The 24730-nt window shown below is 45.4% G+C and overlaps 1 protein-coding gene across 1 annotated transcript in view; it reads right to left on the bottom strand.

The window, feature by feature from the left end:
• Positions 1–546: 546 nt before the first annotated feature.
• Positions 547–24730, bottom strand: part of rasgef1ba (RasGEF domain family, member 1Ba) — a 35811-nt gene continuing 11627 nt past the window's right edge. Inside the window, exons 5-14 of the mRNA XM_071923845.2 lie at positions 18592–18807; positions 17468–17542; positions 16382–16477; positions 15564–15666; positions 12766–12845; positions 10371–10466; positions 6230–6325; positions 5042–5165; positions 3350–3422; positions 547–1341 (exon numbers count right to left, since the gene is read on the bottom strand). Coding sequence (XP_071779946.1) covers positions 1317–1341; positions 3350–3422; positions 5042–5165; positions 6230–6325; positions 10371–10466; positions 12766–12845; positions 15564–15666; positions 16382–16477; positions 17468–17542; positions 18592–18807 — 984 coding nt within the window. The 3' untranslated portion in view covers positions 547–1316. The remainder of the gene's footprint in view (positions 1342–3349; positions 3423–5041; positions 5166–6229; positions 6326–10370; positions 10467–12765; positions 12846–15563; positions 15667–16381; positions 16478–17467; positions 17543–18591; positions 18808–24730) is intronic.

Genomic DNA, 24730 nt, shown 5'->3' with positions numbered 1-24730 from the left:
ACATGGGGGGGGTTATAATCTACTCACCAAGACGGGACGAGTTTGTAGTGTTCGGATTTTTTACTTCCCATTCATTTGATTGAGGCAAGAAAATAAACAGAAAACTGACATTTAAATCGTTGGTGAACAGATTCAACAAATTATTTCGCCGAATAGCATTTTTATTGATAGAAGAGAACACAGCGGAGGGATACTATTTAGGAGAGATAGTTTCTGTTTGGGAGACTGGATCTTCTTTTATTTTTAAATACAAATTTTAGTGTAAATCTGTTGTTTAAACTGTTCACCAATGTGTTCAATGTCAGTTTTCAGTCTATTTTCATGCCCTCGTTCAAATTAATAAGTACAAATCCGAACGCTACGAACTCGTCCAGCCACAGTAGTTTATATATATTCTGGTTTTCATGGCGGTCAAGTGCCAAATAACCGCCATGTTAAAACTAAGTGGAATATTGCTTTGTATGCCGTCGATAAAACGACGACAACGTGTCACTTCCTGGTTTAGAGTATCACAAGGCTTTACACAACACCGACGAAAAGAAAAAAAAACCAAACAGAAATCACATCATCTTTAAAATGCAGCCAGCGCATTTTTTGTTTTTTTTTACACATCACAAAACCGTCAGAAAAAAAAAAGGGGGATGATCGACCACATGGAGCGAGAGAGAGAGAGAGACTCAGGAGACGAACACAAAAAAAAACAAAAAACGACAAATAAAGAGTAGCTTCATAAACAAACAACAGTGTTGCAGGTGAGGTTTGAGTTCTCCGTACAGAGAATGCTGGCTTGTTGAAACAGAGGGAGAAGCTTTTTTTTTTTTTTTTTTTTTTTTTTTGTGTGTTCTACCCGTTAGGAACGAGTTAGCCGACCGGCGGCTAACGTGTAGCTTCAGTGGAAAATACATGTTGAAAAGTGTGTGTGTGGGGGGGAAACAATAACCCCCGAACACACCGCCATGCTCACAGAAGGAAACTCGCTTCGCACAAGAAGAAGCAGCTGCCTCGGCCGTTACTGTGACGGTCGTAGCGTTTTCTTTTTTTAAAAAAAGACTACAAATTCATACAAAGAGATGAAAAAAAAATAACAGCTGTCCTGAAATATACAGCACAAAGAGCGAGAGGATAAGGAAAAGCAGAGCTTGAGAGCCTGTGTAGAAATCTGACGCCGGAGGAACACAAAAGGAACTCTCCAGCCAGAGTAGAGATTGTCGTTTCCCTTCCAAAATGGGGATACTTGTGTTTCGGACAACAACAGCAACGACGACGGGGCGCGGCTCGCTCGTCACGCGGGTCGCCTTCTGGTTTCTTCAGGAGTTTTAGACCCTGCTTAGCAGAGTGGATCTGTGCAGAGAGGAGAGGGGCAGCGGTTAGCAGCAGAAGACCACTCAGAAAACAATAATAACATCTTCAAATCACACTGGCAGTTATAAATTGTGATTTGTGAACAAGAACAAGATCTCAATCACACACACACAGACAGCTTGTTTTTTTGGTCTGAACCATAGTGGAAAAGTTGACTTTCACTATGTGTAACTATGTATTAATCGGATGGGATAATATATCGAAATTCAATATATCGCAACATGAAAATGTGACAATACGTATCACGGGGTAGAAAAACGAATCATGATATTATCTTCATTTTATTCTGCTGTAATCGAAAATGAGACAATTTCTCAAGCTCTCCATCCAAATGATATTATTTGCATTTTGTAATGACGTTTTTAAATTGTTTGTTTACATTCTGGCAAGCCAATGACATCGCTGGAAATATGTGTGACTTTGCTTGTCACTGAACTTTTATTTATTTCATCGTATCGTGGTTGTATTGAATTGTGAACCTCATATCGTATCGTGAGATAAGTGTGTCATCTCATCCCTAATGTTTTACTTTTCTTTTTTGTGGCTTCCTTTAAAGCACTCTGCAAACTCTGCTTTTAGATAATTGCAATATAAATCAAGTTTAATATTATAGTACGATGCTATAACTTTATTGATACTGAACATTGAAGCCAGGTTTCTATAAGCGTCCAGTGTAAACAGCACATGGGATCGTTGCATCAGATCCTGTTTATTGGTTAATCCACTCCTCCGCTCTTTTCTTTGCCATGGTCAGATGAGGGGGGGGGGGGGGGGTGGGGGGGGGTGGGGCGGGGGGGTAGACGGGGGGTGTAGTAGGAGGGGGGGTTCGTGCGTCCCGAGCCCGAGCGCCACGTTCTGCTGACACGGCCCGACTGGAATAAAGTGACAGATCGTGTCGCAGCGGAGGCGAAGGCTCGCGGGGCGGGAGAGGCTTGGCAGGCTCTCAGGAAACGTGACCACACACACCGCCAAGTGGATTCAGCCGGTCCAGCACAGCCAGGACCTGGATCCAGTCAGACTGACACCCGGCCTCACCTCTGACCCCCACCAGCAGATTTAACCATCTGATTCATGTGGGTGTGTGGGTGGTCATCTAGCTTAAGCCTGACTCTTAGCTATGAATCATTTGTGTCTATAAATAGCGGTTCTATTTTTCTGCCGTCAGTCCTGTTAAAGTGCTGATCCTACAGTTCCTTGTTTTTTTTCTATTTTGGTGACATTTCTGGTTGATAAGCTGCCATTGTTGTAGTTTTTTTTGCATTTCTATCAAAGAACCGCCATTTATTTATATGAAAATGTTGCAAATTCTTACTTTAGCTTCAGGATATTGATTCTGTTGTGTTAAAAAAGCTGAAACCCTTAAAAGGCAGTGATGGACAGGACAGAAATCATAAACGCTGAACGACTCGCTTCGTCTCGGCTGAGAAATAAAAAGCTCCTGACTCGCTTTGTGTCAATTAAACTTCAGAGTGTGATGCGAGTGATGCGTCAGCTCCCCCGGGCCTCCTGACTGACTTACTACCAACTGCACAAAGACTATCCTCGCTCATCCATCTTCCTGGAGGTTTACACACACACACACACACACACACACACACACACACACACATTAAATGTCCAAAGTGCTGTGTGATGAGGGGGGTATGGTGTGTGCATAGGATGTAATTGTGTGAAAATGAGTGATGTGGTGTCCTGTGTGTGTGTGTGCACATGTGATGGTGTGACCAAGAAGAATGATGAGCACATGCACTTCTGCTCGTGTGTGTGTGTGTGTGTGTGTGTGTGTGTGTGTGTGTATTTAATGCATTTTATTGAGTAGCGTGCAGGTCAACATGCGTCTGACCTACATCCCACTGGGTATGCGTGGTCAACTTGGATGCGGGAGGGAATATGGGGTGACAGCCATGATTGAAAGACTCTAAACCCCTGGGGGTGTGTGTGTGTGTGTGTGTGTGTGTGTAGGGGAGGGGGGGGGCGGTATACACACCTCAGAGACTTCCATCTGTCCTTCTCCATGTTGTTCTCAGGACCTTCGCTCTCGTACGAAGCCAGATACAGCGCTGCAGTGACAAAACAAAGGAAACGTTTTGAGTTTTCGTTCTGGAAAATGCGGCACCTACTCGGACAAAAATGATTGCTAGCATGAAATTAAGACTCGCTATTAAATATTACTGAAGTCATTAGCTATCCCCGAGTCCCCGCCAAAATGAAACATAGCCGTGTGGAATGAAGACCCGGCGGAATTAATTTTAGGTCTCTCAAACTTGCCTTTTCCTTTCTTTTCCCCCCTGCAATAACACAACACACTCATTCTCTCACTCTTCATCTTCTGCTTTTATTATCCAATCACCTTTCTGTATTGATCGGTGAACAAACACCCGGCGACTATCATAAAATGCGACCAGCGGATGCCACGTCCTTCGTTTATTCACAGTATTTTCAAAGTTACATTAAGCGTAGTTAACGGTGGAAAGCTTTGTTATGATACATGATCCTGATGATTCATCTTCAGACCAGACAGTGTGTTTTTGAATCTGTGTTTCAACCCAAAACAGGACTGGAACTAATCTGAACAGGATCCTATGGGTGTGGTGCGGTGTGACGTCAGGGTGATGAAGATGAGTTCGAGTCTGCTCAGTTTTGAGAGTTTCAGCGTCATCAGTAATATTTAATAAACTGAAAAACTCCACTGGCATCAGGGTTTTTAACTGTTTTTGTACAGTTTGGTTTTATTGGTCTGTTCCACTTTTAGCTGTGGTCTTCTTCTTAAAACATCTTAAAACATACATTCTGCATTGTTCAATCTTTGTTTTGCAAGTCATAATGTTAAATAAACTCAGAGTCATGGGCTGAATCCATCACCGGTGGAAATTCCCCTGCCGATTTACAGTAAATTCCCCCGTACAGATCTTTGGTCATTTAAAACGTGGCCTGGTGCAAAACTCTCCAGTGGAGAAGCACAGGCAGCGACAGAAATGATGCTCAAGTTGATTTAAACTTCATTTAGAGCCTGAACACAGTGTTGGTTTTCTGCTACTGCTTCCTATTGACTGATTCTTCAGGTTGTTTTATTTAAAATGTAAAAAATACTCCTTCCTTGCGCATTTAAAAGCTACGTTTCAACTCAAGTCGTCTCACCTACACCGTGCATACTGTGTGTTTTTCTCTCCTTATATGTGATGATGATTGGTTGACAGGAGGTTTTACACTATTGCCCAAACATAACACCCCCCCCCCACCCCCCCAACCCCCTCCTCTACCCCCACCACTAGATTTAGTATTGTTAAATGTCTCTCTGTTCTCAGAGGAAGACCAGGTGGGAGGCATGGAGCTCACGGATGGCCGGTCAGTCCTGTTGGTGCAGCAGGAGGATTACACAGACTGTCCTGTCTAGCTCTGATAAGAGACTGATAAGGGCTGGGGCCAATGACAGCTCTTTGATCTAGATTAAAAAGGGGAGGGGCTTGTGTCGGAGCGACCGAGGCGTGGGATCGATGCCGCTCAAGTAGGGGAGCTGATAACGAGGTGTGTGTGTGTGTGTCGGGTTGAAGCTCAGCTCAGATTACCGGCAAAACAATCAAAGCCCTTTTGTTTCCCCGGGTCAATTATATTTCAGCGTGGATGAGAAAAAGGCGCTGTATAAATAAAGCTTGATTGATTGATTGATCGACTGGCGTACCGTCCTCGCTGAACACCGGCGCAGTGAGCAGGTACTGCAGGATCTTGCGGTCCTTCTCGAACGGACACTCCACCTTCTTCCAGGTCATGAACTCGCTCACTTGCTTGGCGAGCTCCCAGAATTTCTGAAATTGAAAGGAGAAAAATTAAAAAGGTTAATATTCACATGGCTGCTACGAAATGTTTCAGAAGTGAATCCGAATGATCCTCTATCAAACATCGTCACTTTAGGGAATATTTTGTGTAGTCGGGATGATCTGGCTCTGACCCTCAACCTCCTCTGTAAGCTGCTTGTTTGTAATGTTGGTGAGATAGGAATTTATTTTAATGTTGCAATTTTAATGTTGAGGTTTTTGAAATCTGTTGGTCTTTTGACATTTTAAGTCCTTTACTGTCAGGTTGTCTTTATCCTTTAACCTTATGAAGCACTTTCTATCAAGTAATTTAGTGTTTAAGGTGCTATATAAATAAAGTGGATAAGTGTGTCTGGATATTCACTGAACACCGGTGGTTCATTTGAATGGGGTTTGTCGCCTCCCACTTGTTAACTAGCAGTCATTAGGAGAAGCAACTCCAATATAAATTGAAGAGCTTAGATAAAACAAATAAGATGTAAATGAACAAATCAAACACTGCTGAATATTATCGCTGGGAAAGTCTGGTGGGGAAAGTGAAGGAGAGATGTTTTCCCCTGCCTCACTAACTGCCATCACGCTGCCTTTGAGCAAGGCACTTGGCTCTGAACGGCACCAGAGACCAGCAGGAGGAAGCTGTGGTTGAACTGGGCCGGTCCCGAGTGAGAATGTGTACAACTGTGTGACTGTGAAGCAGGGCGTTGCTGAAAATGGACATATGGGCGCAGCAAACCTTCCTGTGATAAAAAAAAAAGCTTAAAATTAAGCCTCTGATTCAGAATAGCTGTTAGCAAAGGCCAGTGGAAATATTTGTGTATATTTGGTCACTACTAAGTGTGTTTTGTTCCATGGAAACAGAGCAGAAACTGATGGCAGGCAAGTCTTACTTCCTCGTTCTCCGGCAGTCTTGGGGAAGTTGAATAAAACAGCAGCCAATCTGTTGCCATGCATAGTAAATATGCTGATGTTTAGAATGTGGGGAAGTAGGCGACGGGAAATTTGTCCTGGTTTAAAACCTGGGGAAATCCCCCCGGGAAATTCAACATTCGACGCACCTCAAAGTTGACGTGTCCGTTCTGCAGCCTGTTGGCGCATCCCTCGTTCAGGAAGTAGATGTCTTTGATCAAGAGGCTGAAGAAAGGGATGACAATCTGCGAGACAACAGAAAGAGAAAGGGATTAAATTTCACCGAAGAGATATGAAGGGGATTTCCACATGATTCATAGGTAAACGGCTGCGGTGTGGGATCTTTATATAAACCTGTATTCAAAAGGAAAGGGGGTCACACTTGACAAAGAGGATCTCTACAATGTTTGACTCAATTACATGGCGGGAAAACAAAAAAAAACAAAAAAAACATTGTCTCTTGTCTGTGGACGATCCACTTCTGTCTTCCACAGGACACTTGTGGATGACAGCTGAATCCATTTGGCATTTGCCTATTAAAATATTCAACGTAATGGTTGACAGGAGTGTGTATAAATAAGACTTTTATTAACCACAAAAAAAAATACCAGAGACAAATTCCTCTAGCCGAAAAGTGAGACAGAAGAGAAAGATGTTTGTTAGGGAGAAAAATCCCCCTTTAAAGTCCCTTAAATAATTAATCGGCACCTTCATACACTGATGTAGGTCAGTGCTGACTGAGGCCTGACACTGATGCTGATGGAGAACATGCAGAACCACCAGTTTAGGTTTGGATTTGTCTTTTCTACCAGTCAGTTTGGCAGGTAACCAACCATCATATCGATGTCCTGTTAAATAAAAAAAAAATCTAATTGGCTGGTTAAATCTGGTATTTATCTGCCACTGTGGCTCGTAGACAAAACATCACTTTCCTTCCTCGGTGACAGAAAACAAAGATGGCTGCCATCAGAGAGTAAAGCGAGCAGAGTCTGTCACTTCTCCCCTCTCCCGCCTGTCCCATCCCAGCCCGGCTCCACCCTGGGACATCAAACATTCATGACAGCGGCTTTTTAAAGAATGCCAAGGGGGAAGGGAAGAGACTCCGCTGCAGACAGACGGGACAACACTCGCTCCAGTGTTGAGTCCGTTCAGACTGTACCTCCGCCTGAGATATTTCACATCCAGCATCATCTCTCTTTTCTGCTTTTCATGTGTAGCATTTAGTCAAGATAATACTCAAGATCATACTTCAGTAAACCATCCATCCCCTTTCGTCGTATTTGATAATACAGGTTCTTGCAAAGCTGGTGAATCCATTGAATGTGTATTTTTTTAATGTATATTCTCCATAGATTTGCATTGAGATTATGTGAATTTGTGCCCCTTCAAAACATTTTGGGTGCACTGACAACTCAAGTGAAACCATGAAGGCTGCAAATAAAGCAAAAATGGAGGCGATATGGAGGGCTTGAAGCCAGAAGGGTGTAACTGGTATTTTGGGCAAAAATTAGATCTATATCTCATGTAAAAGCTCTTTAAGAGATTTATTTACTGGAGTAAGTATCTATATTTGTGTATTTATGTGATGAGTCCAGTCCAGAAACTACTGTACAGTCCCTCCTGGAAATTGTGATTTTGCGATCGCAATAACGCAAATTGAAGAAAAGCTTGCAGTTTTGCAAAATTGCCACAACTTTTCCGCATGAAATGGCCAAATCAACAGACCGCTTGTGATTTGGACCAATTGTCGCATTCGGTGTCGTGTTAACTTACGTCATCGCAGCGCGGATTCAGGTGGAAGATGAACAAAACTCACCTGCCAGCAAAAATGGCTGCCATAGACCGTGCAAAACAAAAGAAAAGCAGCAAGAATCGAGGTGAGTGCAAAATTCAAGCTCATGGAAGAGTAAATAGCTTAAACGGAGAGTGGGAGAGAATAGGGGGAGGCTGTATGTGTGTGTGTGTGTGTGTGTGAGAGAGCGAGAAAAAATCTCATTTTTTTCTTTTGCTTGCAATTTTTCCCCAATTCCCGCAATTTTACCGCAAAAAGAGCACATAAAACCTCGCAAATTGTATCGCAATTTTTGAGAAAAGCCGCTGCAAAATCACGCATTTTTGGCCGCAATAATCACACAAAAAACCCAGCGAAATCCTGGTGGGACTGACTGCATGTCTCAGTGTTTAACAGGTCAGTCGAACAGAGCCCTCTTCTCTCTGAAATGTTCCCTTCATCATCCAAGTTCGGAGTGTTTTGACAGTAACAGAAGGGAGGAGCGATGTAAACTGTAATATGTCCTTGTAAGATGTCTCAGTGAGCTGTTGCCGTACGACCAAACATGTGACACGCCAAGTCTGGTTTAGATCAGCTGTTTGGCATTTGTGAAAATGTTATTTCACCCAACATAGCAACAACTGTCTGATTATTCCTCACACTGACATGGGCAAGGGCCAAACACTGCAGGAAAAAAAAAACGGGGTCGAGGAAAAAAACATGTTGCATAAATGTTGGCCGGGTTACTTCTGTTCCTCCAGCAAAGTCAACAGCTTTCTGCATGCCTGGAAGAGACCATAAACACCCCCCCCCCCCCCTCCTCTCCCCCCTCCAAAAGTAGAGGTCATAAGAGCGGGAACATACCAGACTGCCTGGGAACTTTCCGTTTCATGACCCCGACCCTTTGTCCGGGTCTGTTTGCATGCCGGGGCTCGGCTCGGCTCGGCTTCTCCGCGCTAAAAACCACAGACTTCCCAAAAAGATCCCCGATCCTGGAGGAAAACCCAAAACCTCAGGGAACCAGATCCCGTACCGACTCCGTCTCTCAGGAAACACTCTCCTTCACTCTCCGCCATGTGATGACGCGAGGATAGGCTAACCGCTAACGTCTGGCAACCCACGGTGCGTTACGGCGGTTCAGATGCGGTCAGGGCGGGCGAGCGGAGAGGCAGCAGAGAACGCTATGTGATCTGGCAGGCGGCCATGTTTTCTTTTCCCTCCTCCCTTGAAGAGAACAGAACGTAGCCGATGAGGAGGAAACCGCGGCCCTCCTGTGCGCTCTGACGCGCGGTGCAGACCTTATCATGACCCACTTATAACTTCACCCCCGCGACCCCTCTCGAGCCTCACATACACTGTTACGCAACCTTCGCCCCCCCCCCCCCCGTCCAAATCCCCCCTGAGCGGCTGTTTATAGCGTAAACAAGATGGGAACGCCGCTCCCGGACGATAACAAGGCCCAAACGAGCGGCCGCCGCATGGACGTTTGTTTTTTTTTTGCATCAGAGGCTGGAACGCTTCATAAGGACCTCGACATCAATGCTGCACTCAAGTTCACGGTCTCAGTACAAGAAAGTAGCAGGAGCCTGATAACCATCTGAACTTTTTACATAACTCTTATAACAAAGTGTGATGGAGCGGTTTGTCTGTGCTGCTAAAGAGAATGCAACATGCGTCACCAAACACTTAAAAAAACCTTTTAGTTTAGGGTGTTTTGTTCTGATTTTTGTGAACCATCGAGGACAGCGTTGGAAACAAGTGTGTAAGCATGCTTTTACGTGTTATCCTCTGGGTTGTACTGTTGTTTGTACCTCTTTATACCCAATAAATCAATCAATCAATCAATCAATCAATCAATCAATCTAGTGGTCAGAGAGACCATCCTGAAACTGAAAGATCACGTCTGATCCCTGTCAATTTTCCTTTCGCAGGATACTGAACCCCTGCTTGCTCATTGTAAGTCGCTCTGGAGAAGTGTCCGCTACATGTAAATGAAATTGTGGGGAAGATCTGGAGGGCAGATGTTCCTCAAATTTAAGGTTTATGTAAATGGAGGCTGCTAGATTTCTCAGAAAAGGGGAAATGTTCTCAGACCGTTTGGCAGATTGGACTCCATCAACTGCCACCCACTCAACTGGACTCAGATTTTTATCCAAAAACTCCCAAGACTAGCCCACTTCCAAACTTGAAGAGATTTCCCAACGGGTGGTTTTAATAAAATTTGAACCACATGATCACTTGATGAAACAAGCTGCACTTTAAATGTCAACTTATAAAATTGATAGCACTGCTCACTACTGCCAGGCAGCCAGGCACAGTGCAAGTTGAGATTGTACTAAAATAAGTGCTGCTTGGTGGATCATGTGTATGACAAACTGAAAATTACACCCTAACGATTCAGACAAGGTATGCGTGTTTTCAGATAAGCAAAGGCAACATTTGGTCATGCAGTCCAGTGAGATGATCTCTCCTATAGAAAGAGATAAAAGTCACGTAGCGCTGCGACAGCTCAGCCTCACCTTCTCTCTGCTGCTGTTGGCGGTGATCGACCTCTGCGTGGCTCCTCTCAGCGCCGTTCTGTAGTTGTAGAAATTGCTGGAAGGATCCATCTGGTGCTGAAGAGAGAGAGAGAGAGAAATTGCACAGGATGAGTTTGACCACAGGCTAACTTCTTTTCAAAGCCTGACACTCGGCACCAGAAAGGCCAGTGGATTTTTTGGGGGTTATGAGAGGAAAAACAAGCCGTCAGATCAGTGGGGTAAATATCATTTTAAGCACCGTTAACTGTTGTGGTTTTGAAAATCTAACAATACTGGTTTGTACAGAAAGAAAAAGTCATGGAGGGACATTTTGAACGCTTAAATTTGAAAACAGCAGGGAACTGATAGCCTTTCTAATGTTGATTGCACAAATGATACAAGCAGTGGCAAAAAAATTAGAAATTAAATACCCCCTTCCCTCAAATCAACCACCCCCCCCAATAGCTCCTGTGTCACACACACACACACACACACACACACACAACTCAGTAACTCAATCAAGCTCTCAGTGGTGTGACATAAGCTGTCTATGTCAGGAGATGGATGGTGCCATCAAGTCCATGACCTCTATCAAACCGGCAGCGGAGGAGCAAATTAACTCCGCACCGCCATCACAGCAAATACGGCTCGGTGGAACTGAAACTTCACGATTCACCTCAAAGACAGAAAAGGAGGAAGAAAAAGGAGACAAAAGAAGAGGTGTGTGCGACTGACGGAGAAAGAGGATGAGAAACAGAAAGTAGAGAGAGAAATGGGATGCAAGCAAATGAGGCAGCAGCAGCAGGTAAGGCAGGAAGGGAACCTGCAGGTCTGAGCCTTTGAAGGCAGCAGGATCCCACCGAGGGTCCCAAACCTGACTCCGCTCTACATCTCTGCCACTTCAGATCTCTACGCTTTCAAGCGGCCGCTGAGGATGAGCCTGACAGCCTGTTGGGCTTAGTTAGCCTCTCTTCCCCTCGCTATCTGGGGCTTCCACGGGCGCCGGAGGTGGAGGGGGGGAGGTGTATGTGATGTGAACCCCGGCTAGACCTCATCATCTGGGGCTTACAGGCCTTCTGGACCCCCCTCTCCCTCCCCCTCCCCCTCCCTCCTTCCCCACGGAGCCGACACCATCGTGTTTGGTGTTAAGAGTTGCTGGTTTGTTACCGTTTCAGAAGCCTTAACACTCGACTCGGCTTGTGGAGAAGTGTGTTATGTCTTCTGAAAACGCCGACTGTGTTTTGTTCGCTGGTTGCATTTTTAAAACGGCAAAATATGTAGCGCAGGAATGACGGCATGCGACATTGGAGCTGCCACTGAGAAAAGGGATTCAGATGATAAGGTGGGCTGCACAATTATGGCAAAAAAACAATTCTTATAATTGCTTTGCTAGATGTTATTATCACCCTTCTTAAATCATCATATGTCCATAGTTGTCTGTAGCTGCTACCTGCATCATTTTGTGAAATCGTGACTTAAATATTGTTCTGATATTGTTCTCCTTTTCCTGTGCCATAATACCATATTGTGAATATTTTGCGCTCGTTTGGGTCGACTCTGAACTTTGCCTCGTCCTGCACATCTCTATCCGTCAGATGCTTGCCGGGAAGAGAAATGAAATGTTTCCGTACTGCCGATACGCAAATATCTGACGATTATTTAATTGCGGAAACTAAAATCACAATATACGGTTACACATGATGAATTGTGCAGCCCCGTTATAAAAAGGAAACGCGTTGATTTCCGTTGTTTTCCTCCATCTGTGTGGGAAACGTGTGAGTCACGTCTGCAGGCAGAGCAAGGCCGATCTCTGATCCCCCACTCCGTCTGAATCTGATCCATTTTCATAAAGTTTCTCTCAGCTGCGTTGTTTTCATCTGTCTTTGTCATTATGCTTAACCCAACAATTCATCAACGAGAGAGAGAGGGAGAGAGAGAGAGAGAGAGAGCTCCCCCACCCGCCCACAACACGGTTAGTCATCAGTGTCACACACACACCCAAATCAAAGAGGCGCTAATATGCGTAGGCACACAGGCAAACACACACACACGCCTCGCTCTGGAGTCGGGACAATTAATTGAAAAACAAATGAAATCCCAATATTCATGACTGCACTTTCTAAATAGCAAGAGGCTGCTTTTTTCCTAGCAGAGGGTTTTGCGTTTCAGGCGGGCTTCTCCTGCCGGCCCACAAATCAACCCCCTTTATTCATTATATCCATAAATCCTAAACATCAGCACCTCATTTTTCACTTTGTGTTTCTTTTGAGCGCCGAAGAACAAAAAAAAATTACGCAGAAAACGCTTGCGTCCGCATGTTTTGAAACTCACGTCGCAGTTGCAGCAATCAGCAAAAACAAATCGCGAAATATAAATCTTTTTGGGGCCGACTTACTTCTAAGATGTCAAACTTGGCCGTCTTGACTTTGCCCCAGGTCTTCTTCAGGCGGGACACCGGACTCATGTTCATCCCAGCTGCAGGGTGGAGCAGAGAGACAAAAACCAAACTACAATGAGAGAGATATCACACATCCAGGCACACACCCAAACATTGCTCGCATTAACACATGGCATTTTTCCCATTCAGCCAGACGCACATCCCCCCCTTCCTCCCATGGCAGTCATCCTTCAGTTACTACCCCCCCCACCCCACCACCCCGCCCCCCTTTCTTTATACTGTTGTTTCTTCTGATGCAGCGAGGCAAAGGCCAAAGGAACAATGGAGTTAACACACGCCTCGTTTCCCCTCCCAACACTCTGCTTCCCATATGGTAATCCTCTGTGTGTGTGCGTGTGTGTGTGTGTGTGTGTGTGTGTATAGCGGGGTCAGCACCAGAGCAGAACTATTCTCATAACACCAACAACACAACACCCTCAAGTAAACAAAAAGAACTCAGCATTTGCTCGGCGCACGGAACAGAAATCTAACACCCAGCTGGTAAACCTCATCTTCCGAAAGCCAGATTTTCTCACTGAAGTCTGTTTCCTTCACTTTCCCAGAGATAATTTCAGTTTGACGTCGCATTTCAACGCGGCATCCCGGGCTAAAAATCAATGAATGTTTAAAGAGCGACCGCAATGGCATGCGAGGGCGTGTGTCAGAACGTGTCTTGCCTAGGAAGCGGCTCTGTCTACTCACAAAGAGAGCCTGTGTGTGTGTGTGTGTGTGTGTGTGTGTGTGTATATAAGGACAGGTGTTGGCAGTGGTAGTCGCCCCGTTGGGACACACACTCCCTTTATGCGAACATTAATACGACGTCTCCTCCTTTTGAGCGCTGACACAATGTGGCGGAGGAGTTTAAAAGAGGCGTTGGGGGGGGGGGGGGGGGGGGGGCGCTGACAGCAGCCAGCCCGGGACAGGGGGAGTGCTCTCTTCCCACGTCGGGCGTTTGCTTTTCTTTAATCACATCACTAACACACACTATCTCTCCCCTCGTGGCTCCCTGGAGAGCGGCTGGTGAAGAAGGGATTTGCCTGTGGCGCTCTCTCTGGGGACGGAGTCAGGCAAAAGCGAGAGACAGCTGGCACTCCAATATAGTCGTCTACTCTCCATCACACACACCCCCCCAATCCCTTCATCCCATCCTCCCCTAACTCTCTCTCTCTCTCTCTCTCTCTCTCTCGCTCTCTCCCTCCTCCCTCCTGTTCTCAAACTCTCTCTGGTCAGTGCTGACCATCTGCCTGGATGGTGTTGTTGTGTGTCCCTTTCCAGCTGCCTCCTCCCTCTCTGCTCCACCCCACCGGACGCCCAAACGCGCCCCCCTCCTCCACCCCTCTCCTCTACCCCCCCCCCCAGGGCCTATAAGCCTGACCAGATGCCCTCCTCCCCAGCCGCTTGGACCTCGGACATCTCCTGGACCCCTGGGCCTCTGCCTCGCCTCCAGCAAAGTCTCTAAACTCTTTGGGGCGCTTTGGGTCTCTGTGTGTGTCTAAGCTTTATTTACCCAGGGAGGATTTGCTGCAAACATGTTTCTTTTTCAGCAAAGCACTTTTTCACACTCAGTTGAAGATATTCACACCTTGGAACTGCCCACTGATTGGATGTATCTTAAATTTCTAGGTCCATTTTGTTATCTAACTGGCCAATCGTAGACAATGTCACGTCCCATCCAGATATTTCCAGCGCAGCTATAATGGAGTTTGATATCAGAAAATGTTTCAGGATGTAAAACATCAGCGGTAAACGTCAGGTTTTGGTGTCAGTCCCCCCGAGAATCAAAGAGCGAGGGCTTCTTTCTAGAGCCGCCATTTTGCACCAAGAGACATTCAACAATCATACAGGGAGAAATCCATCGCAGAAGAGGAGAGAGACCAATTTCTTTCTCTGGCGGTTGTTAAAAAGTAATTCTGGGAAACGCAGGAAATCACTAACTGAAGCAGAAGGTAGACGAGGCGGGTTGGGGGAAAGTGGGCGCAACAAAAAAGTAAATTACAACACACAGATTGATATCTAACAGCGTAAGAGGATCTGAGGGTGGAGTCTCTTTCAGAAGCAGATCAATGGAAGATTTTGAGGGAGGAGAGAGGGTCCCAAAGTATCCAGGGTGCTTTGCGGCTGTGTGTGTGTGTGTGTATGTTTCTGTAAATACAAGAGGGCACACGTCGATGGCAGACACAGTGACCGACGGTTTTCCTCCTTTGACCCAAGGACAAATTCTAGCGAGACAATTATCTACATGAACATTTCCTTTGCTGCCGAGTCGCACTGACATCATTAGAGTGAAGTAAGTTACGTAACGTGCGAATGAATCGGGACGATGTCAGCGGAGGTTATGGCTAGAGGGGGAGATTAGATCACTGCACAAATTGTCACTGAACAACAAATTGCATTTACTGCGATGATCGGATTTCCAGATGACCAAAAAGCTCTTTGTGCAGGAACGTTGGATCTCGCTATTGAATTTATTTGCTATCTTGAGGCCGTTTACTTGCAAAACAATAACATTTTAGAAGACTTAATCTGTGTTTATTAAGAACTGAGAAATCTGTTAACTTCCCCCCCCCCCCCCAAGATAAGATAAGAGATAATATAATAGAGTGTTTTGGATTGAAACCCTTAAAGTTAGGTTAGGGTTAGGCGTACGATTCCCACTGGGGCGTCCCATGCTAAGAATATAGACACCAAAATGGCATATTATGTTATTCTATCTCATAGGGAAGGAACAAGAACATGACAAAGACACAGTAACTTACATATGATGGCCATGAGGGAGTTAAAGTTGCCGATGTTGAAGCATTCGCGCGCCACGTCGATGAAGAACTCGATGACTCGGGCTCGGTGCTTCTTCTTCACAGGCTGTCAGCGAAATGGAAAAACACCGCATCAGCCCTCAGGACGCACCACACTGTCTGCTAAATGCATTGTTGGGAATCGGCTATTTGCTGAAAGGGTATTATCATTATCACGGAAGTTGGTTAGTAAAGTGCTAAGGTACCATTAAGTTTTTCCACAGTGCTGGATGGCATTAACATTTCAAACTACATTTTCATTTAGTCCTAGTGGGATGGATGAAGCAGGTGTGGGGAAGAGAGACAGAAGTGGGAGTGCAGCGCAAGTATAGTGAGCGTTTTACACTAATCTAGGCAAACCCTTTTTATAAAAAAAATAGGTGAAAAGTGGGTCACTATGCATGCATCGTAATAGGGGGTGTAGTGGAGGGTGAACCTGCCTAAACTCAGCTTAAACACCTTTTATTTGCAGAAAACAGTTTACTATACATCATAGTAAGTCCTATCAAACTGATGGAAGTTACATGAAGATAGGGTATTTTAAGGGAAAAGCAGAAAGTAATGTTTTTTCTTGAAAGGATAGCTGTTTTTTGCTTATATAGGTGGTTGTTTGCCTTAGAAGTTACAGCCTAGTTTACCCACCATTTATTTACCACTGCATTACTGGTTGTAACCCACATTTCTGGACTCCCTTAGTGACACTATTCATCCTCCTTTCTCCTCCACTAGAGCGCGGAGGACTCTTATCCAAGGAGGGAGTTGGCTCCATGCTAATTACTCACCATGCAGATCTCTGTAGCCACCAGATAACTGAGTCTGTTGAACCATTCCACATAAGCTTCCAGGTTGCTGGCCTTCTTGTGATCACTGAAGCAACTCTGCAACAATAAAAACACACGTTCAATTAGCACTTAAGCAAATTGCTAAGCAGGAGCGGTGCTGAACGGGTAAAATAAAGCTGATATCTGCCTCCCCCCCCCCTCCCAGTCACTGAGTCATTGAGCACAGAAAATAAACTCCTAGCTCAGTGGGCCTATATAGCCGATAATGGTCAACTTCACTCTGCTTTCCATAAGCACAATTGGGGCGCTCTTTTATTCACATCATGCAGGACTGGTCCTTTGTGTTGATTCCTCTTGATCTAATTCCACACATTCCTTTGGCCTTACGCCACTCTCCCCCACGCAGTGTTTCCCGCCAGTGGTCACCTCTCACATTCAAACACACACACACACACACACACACACACACACAGCTATTCCTGTCTTTTCCAAGTGGATTGCTGGGGGTACGGGGCGGGCTAGCCTGAGGCACAAAAGAGAGCCTTCACCCCCACCACCTTGCTTCTAAAAAAGCCTGTTGCCTAGCAGCAGAATGCCAGACAAGAGAACCTACCACCCTCCCCACACTGCCAGACACTCTCACACACACACACACACACACACACACACAGAGAGACTCCCCCTTCCCAAAACAAACCCTTGGCAGCTCTGGTTGCTAGGAGATGAGGTGCATGCATGCCCATCCAATCCAGACACTGGGATGTTTAGAGAGGAAATTGTGGATGAGGTGTGTGTGTGTGTGTGTGTGTGTGTGTAAGGAGCGGATATTTGGTCTGCTACTATGGTATGTCTGGGCTTCACTGTCTCCTTGCCCTAAAATGGTGTCCTTACACTGACCTGCTCGAGGTCAGAGCTGGGCAGTGTGTGCTTAATGTCTGTCTGGAAGAGAAACTGGGCCACCGGAGACAAATCAGGTCTACACTGACGTTAGTTCTACAGGACTCCAGCCAACGGGATTGCATAACCACCGCAGTATGTGTTTCTCTTATCTAGCGATTTATTACCATAAAAGCATGCAGACGTTACCTTATCGTTGTCCAGCGGGTCTTTCTGAACGAAGGCTTGGACGAATTCTTCGGGTCCGATGTAACTCAGTCTCTCCTGGAAAGGAAGACAAAGGGCAATTAATCCCCCCCGATCCATCTTTGGTTGGGTCGATGTTGACAAATGTCCTGCCAGGTTTTGCATCACCTTGAAACCATCACTCATAAAAAAGGGCCTTAGAGGAACCTTTAGGGGTTCTTCAGGTTGCAACCATAAGGGGACCCCAAACGGTTCCTTGAAGAACCCCTTAATAAAAGGGTTCATGAGTCCTGATGGTACTTTCATTAACCTCTAACATATGGGAGTACTTCAAGGAACACTTTAGGGATATTTTCTCTATTGCGGAACCCTAAGGTTATTAGATCCCTTTGGATCTTGGATGAAACCCCAGTTTTTAGAGTGATTGGTTTGGTTTCTCAATGACAAGCTGACATCATGTAATGGATATAAAGTGCTGGTAAAATGCCGTTGTTTGAAATCAATGCAGCGGCAGGTCAGAAGTAGGAGGAGCTGCGGGGGTTCGGTTCACCTCCGCCACAACACTGATTTCTAATTCATCACACATGTCAGCTCTCCACTCCCGCACATGTTCTCCTCTCCCATATTGATTTGGTCTCATTCTCCGTGGGTCATATGCCAATATGGGCGTGACTCATTAGCAGGATTTCTGATTTTCCTTCCAAGATAGCATTCAGTTTCTATTTCGGATTGACATGTCACTACAAATGAAAAAACAAAATTGATTTCTAATGAGACTGTACTTTTGAGCCTTTCTCTATGTGTCAAGCACCTAATTCAACAACACATTTGTGATGGGTGGTGCCCACGTAATAACCGCCCCCCTTTCTTCCAACATCAAAGGCAGGTTTCTACATAAATAGCAAATAGCTAATAGCACAATGGAAAGTTACAGCCGACCCGCAGGATTGGTTTATATGACCAAACGGCATGAACCCAGGATGCATTTTACATCAGAGAAAATTGCAGATGCACTTTTAGATTTAGATCATGATTCAAACAAAACATTTGATCCCTATTATGAACTATATCATTTGAAAGCTGTGGCTGCTATATCTTAAGGCTTCAAATTCCCGGATGACTCTCACCAGCTCTATGTGAGTGAGCTGCTGGGCGACAGTGAAGGGGTCGTTGCAGATGGACAGCATGTCTCTCTGGATGGACGCCTGGGGCTTGGCCTTCAGAGCCGTCAGCCGCTCGGCCGCCGTGGCGTTGATCTTGACCAGGGCCTCCTCGTACTGGCTCAGCACCGTCAGCCTCCTGATCAGACCCTGGCTCATCTGACCCACCGCCTTCCTGTAAACCTGATGGACGGAAGAGAAAGAGGAGAGTCAGTCAGTTGAACCGGAAGTGAAATAGCTTTGAGGGTCCTTAAGGAGTGTTTTTTTTTTTATTGTAACCATAATGGGGGTTCTTCAAGTAACCCTACAGGGACATTTGCCTGGTCACGAACCCTCTTTGGCTCTTAAAAGAACTCCAGATGAACCCCTGCTCTTTACAGTGTACTATGGCTTTGTTTACATGCTATGCGGTTGCGTGCTTGTTAGAAAAGTGCTGGCACAGTCTGTGTGGTGAGACAGATAATTTGACTGGTGTTAGAGGAACAATGTGAACGCAGTTACTTCACTTTTTTCATTTGGTTTGGTGACTGAGAGCAAAAGAGAGCAGAAGAAAGATGTTATTATTATGACAGAAATAAAGACGAGAGACGGTGAGCGTGATATGTCAATCTGAACCAAACGTACAGTCCAGTAGCACGAATACAGCCGATTTGTGTAGCTCAGCTGTAGGTATTATAAGTTTATCCCTAACCGCAGAGTGATAACAACCTCAATGGAATTTACAACACACGTTTCACTACATGTCAGCAGAAATAACTGCAAACTGATGCCAACTCCCAGCCCAAACCACAAAACACTCCTCAAAATCTGACATGTCCATGTTTTGAACAAAGCATCCCCTAGGTCACATAACAACAACACATGTGAACTCTGAGAGGGTCGCTCTCAGTGTTATGCAAGCCTCTTCCTGCCGGGCTAATGAAGGTCTCTCAGCTCAGACCGGCAGAACAGGAGACCCTTCCCTGGCCTCGGGTGGAGAGGTCGTCCTGTTTTGAACCTTCCCCCCGGACTCTAACTCAATATAAACCACTATTAGATAACCGGTCCCCTTACTGACACACTTCAGAACAGCAGTTGCATAAGAGGGTCCGTAGAGAGAAGGAGGCCATGTGTGTTTGATTTTGTGTATGTGCTGGAGACTGTGTGTATGTGCGAATGTGTGAGTGTAGCGGGGCCTTGCTCATGGCCTCTTTCCATACCGCCGGTATGAGCCACCCAAAAAAAATTGGGGTGAGGAGGCCCCATTTTCACGACCACATCCCTTCTCCCCGTAATGGCTGCCAATTAAGCCTCCAAAATCTAGGTTCTACAAACAAGTCTCAAGTTCGACAGGGTGGGAAAGAACGCAGTTTCCTCGAAAAAGCTAGCCTTATAATGGATGCGGAGGCCTGGTGCCTAGACAGCAATCAAGCGTCTGCCCTCTGCCCGGCTCCGAGGCGTCGGCGTGGTGCTCAGGCACTTGAGAGAACGAACGGACTCTCATCAATCTTCTGGAAGCGGCGAGGGCGGGACTTTTTCTGAAATTCACTTTCCAGGGTGTAACTAATGCATTTGTCTGTTGCTGGTGTGGCTGTTATAGGTGTGATGACACATGCACGCACACACACACACACACAGACACACACACACACATCAGCCAATCACCTATGCCGGTGCAGATATTGCAGTTTTGACAAGCAGTGATTGCAAGGACACGGGACTTGAGAGAGAGAAGAAAATGAGGTTGCAGAGAGAGAAACAAGGATTGGAATACTAGTGAGTGGAGAGAGATTGGAGAGTTAAATTAATGTATTCAATTATGTCTGCTGCTCAGCATACTGTAATAATACCTTTGTAGCATGCAAGCCCCGGGGCTGAGGAACCTACTGCTAAACCTGCTATTCCTCGACATAATAGGCAACCAAATATCAATTGCATGGGAATACCTTCATTCAAACACCTAGACCACACTATATACTGTAATGTCATCATTGTATGCATTCAGCTAATGCTTGACCATGCTCATGCACAGTTGGACAACAGTAAGACCAGCCACCAGTAAAAATCGCTCCAGTCGCCACTTCAAAGTCCACCATCTGCCATGGCTTCTGTCCCCACTACAAACAGAGGACGGGCCAGGGTCGGCTAAATATAGCAGCAGATCTTGGAGATAACAGCATGCCTGACATTTCTAAGCAGCGGGAGTCACATTTGCTCATCACAACAATTGGCGTTACGAATGAGGGGGCTTAGCGTGGGCACCCTGTCTCCTACGCTTTTGACCCTGGCATTGGACCCGAGGCGGCAGACGGCCGCTCAGTGCAAGTCACCGTGACGGAGCGCGTGGCCGATGCATGCCACCCCTTCACTTGGCGCCCTTTTGCCTTGGCCGTGTGACATCACTTCCTGTGGAGCACCACCTGACCCAAGCCAAAGGGTGGACTGTTTTTAGCATGTAAGCCAAGCAGCACTAATGGAAAGACATTTAAAGGTGCACTAGGCAAGATTTTCTTTGTAAAAACGCACCCATCTTATCTGTCCCGCTAATTGATTCGCCATAGATTTGCCCTATTTTTTAATAAAATTCAGGTATGGACATTTCTTTGCCCACTGGCAAAAATTAAGAGCAAAACACAAACCGTCTCCTAAACAGCAGTGAGTGAGCGCTCTGTCCAGAGAAAGCTGGACTCACCAACAATCTATTTTTTTCCTCTCTCATCCCTGTGGCGTCCTTTGCTATAAAGCATCACTGTCATTTGGAGCCGCCGACATGCAAAGTTGCCTAGTGCAGCTTTAAACATGGAGCACAATGGCACCTGTTATGGGAAAGGCACATGCACCATATCTGGTTAAATAACACTATTGCTTGTGCATATGCGTGCCTTGTAGCAAAAGCAACAGGCATCTATTCTGGATGTATAATGAGGTATCTGTCTCGCTGCATTAAATGAGCCGTAGTTATCGTAATAAAGCAGAAAAGAACTTAGATGCGGCGAAAGGAAAACTGCACATTTTGAGGGAAGGCTAGAACTCCCTCCCTCCAAATGAGGTCAGGTCGAGATCACAGCGCTTGTTTACTTCTCAGCTGCTGCCTCCCTATATATCCAACCACATCCATAATGACAGCCTTACTAGGGAGATCAAGGTCCTGGAATGTTTTGAGTGTGGTCTGGACGCAACTTTGACCAGATGTTAGGGGCATCTATTCTGGACTCGCATCACTACCATCTCTTTCCCGGAGCGCTGCGGTCCACGCTCTGAAGAATCAGCGTCTAACTCAAGAGGTCAGTGAACTCCTCGAAGCCTTGAATCCCTCGCTTATGGTTAGACATTGCGTTGTGTTTTCAAACATGGTTTTGGGAGATGTGTGAGAGAAACTAAGATGCAAATCACTTCTGATTAAATGCGTGCCGTTCTCTCAGACTGCTTTCTAAAACTTAAACAGCTTGACTCCTTCTAAGAAATGTCCTGTTGCGTTGGCTTCCAAGTACTAGAAAGGAAGACAAAGAGGCGTGTACTGGAAGCGCTACCCAGCACGTAGAATCATGTTTCCTGATAAATGGGGGTTATTGTCTGTGGGATCATGGGTAAACGGTGTTACGACTCAACTTCCTCAACCGTTTGCTTATGGCAATACAGGAACCGGAGGTACAAAAGCTCTCCCTAAGAACCATTCATTTGAAACCCATTTGGGTCACACTGTACTAATCACAAGCACACATGCCCACGGCTAGCTTGATATCATATAGCACCTCTGAAGGGCCGTTTAAAGAGCAAATCAACACTAAATCACATAGGGCAGAAAATCATTGCTGCACTGCTCTCCATGGGTTGACTCTCCAATCAGTGATGTCAAAGCAGACATTTTGCCTTCGACAGCTGATGCAAAACACCTGCTTTGACATCACTTGATTTGGGGTGTGGCCAGAAGTGCAACATGCATGCCAGTTTCAACCCACATAGAGCAGTGCGACAACGATTTTCTGCCCTTGTGATTTAGTCTTGATTTGCTCTTTTAGTAGTGCACAAGGATGCTTTGTCAAAGAATGCATCTCGTGTTTTTAACGTTTATTTAAGAAAGGTTAGCCTGGTTCCAGAGAGTCTGGTGTTTCCCTCGTCAACGGCTTGTTCTCGCTCAGAGAAACAAATCGAGCCAATCAGCGCCTTTGTGGGCGGGACTAAAGTTTGAACTGTTGGTGCAACGGTTTTTCATTGGCGTTTTGGCTGAATAGATGTGTGTGTGTCTGTTTTTTTTGTTTTGTTTTTTTTTATTATATTTTTTCATATTCTGTATTGTAAATATCTCTTTTTGTTTTTTATATTTATATTCTTGACTTTGACTTACAGTACTTGTTGTGTTTTTTTACTTCTACTTTCTATTTTTCTCCATGTTTATTGTATGCACCTACATACCAAGGCAAATTCCTTGTATTGTGAACTTTACTTGGCAATAAACCCGATTCTGATTGAAATGATCCCCTTAACCAATATTGTCTTCGCAAAGACGATATTTTTGTCAAAATCGAACAACATTCATGGTAAAGTTGATAAATACGCTAACTTCAGAGCGGCCGGATACCTCAGATACACTAGTGATTGGTTAGGGGAAAATGAACCACCCCACCCACGCACACACAGAAAACGGCTAACAAGGAGTTAATCTCAGGCTGAATAATGGAGTGGTAACTAAATGGTTATCCAGTCTGAATATCAGGCTAGGGAAAGGTGACTGAGCAGGTCTTTTTCATAAACACCCTGCTTTACACTCACACTGCCTCACACTTCTACCCTCACCAGTAGTTATTGAGGCACATGGGTTGTAGCGCATTACTCATTCAGTTTCTCCATGCAGATTTTCCCGACCAGTCCAGGATTCAAACCAGCTTCTCTAACCTGAAGGCTCCTGCCTTCCCTGATAGTGCAGTCAGCGCCTGTGGCTTTCAATTATCTAGATATCCTTGAAGAAAAAAAATGTGGCACATCAACATCATTTTATTTTGTTGCATGCAGGATACTGACCCTGATATCACCTCCAGGCAGAGTACCAGGGAATCTCGTGGTAAGTGGTTTTCTGCTAACTCATGAGCAGGATCGATCTGGACTATCAGAATATCAGTGGAGGGGTGGTGTGAATGTCAACTGTAGCCAATCTACCGTGAAATCAAAAGATGTTTGTGCGGCCATCAAGACCCCGGGGTTCAGCGTTTGTTTCCGTGTGCATGACTGAGTGGGTGTGTATTACTGTTGGTCGCTTAACGTTAGCGCTGCTCTGTCTCCAGGCAAATATCCGCCTGCCACTTAGTCACAGCTGTGTGAGAGGTTGCACAAGGATAGCAGACACGGACCGATGGGGGTGGGGGGGAGCTGTAAATGTGTCTGCGGTGTCATGAGAGAAATGTATTGATCTCTAGATTAAATCAGGATCAATACTCGTGCTTGTACTATTGACGAGTCATGTGAAACCTGCATGAAAAGGGGGGTGGGTTGTGTTTTTCTGGTGTTGAGCGGCGAAAGAGGGACGCCATCCATCAGGACAGATGGATGTTTGTGTTTTCCATCACTGTCTGGTCCTAACAAGCCCCCTGCTGTCTGTCGTTAGCACCACGCCCAATACACACACACACACACACACTCATATTCACATGCACACACACGCTACTAATTCCCGAGCTGAGCACGCCAAGACGGATGTGAAATCATAGGATCATGCCCTGAAAGCACCCGGATTCATAATCACTGGCGCTAACCAAATTATTTGTTCTGATTGGAGAAAACAACAGTGGGAATAATACCACTGGTAACATGAAGGAAAAGAACATTTGATATAAGACCATGCTAACCCAATTAGAGTGGGAAGAGATGAAGACAGTTTGTGAAAAGCTTGATCCCTTGAGAACTGCTTTGCAGCGCAAAACAACAAATATGACAGAAAAAAAAAGGAGAACTCAACTAGCATGGAACGAGGTTTGCAGGAAGTTCCTGTAGCTAATTTGGGCTTTTGTTGCCAACATTAGCTTGTGCTAGCGTTTCTTTTCATGGCTTAAAATAGTATGAGTCACTGCTTGTTACAACAACTTTTCTATCTCCAAATGTCAAGCAGAGATTTTCATGCACAAGGTTTGAGGGG

This window comes from Centroberyx gerrardi, chromosome 8 (assembly GCF_048128805.1).
Source record: "Centroberyx gerrardi isolate f3 chromosome 8, fCenGer3.hap1.cur.20231027, whole genome shotgun sequence".
NCBI classification, from domain to species: Eukaryota; Metazoa; Chordata; class Actinopteri; order Beryciformes; family Berycidae; genus Centroberyx; species Centroberyx gerrardi.
This window is presented reverse-complemented; position numbering and strand designations above follow the sequence as displayed.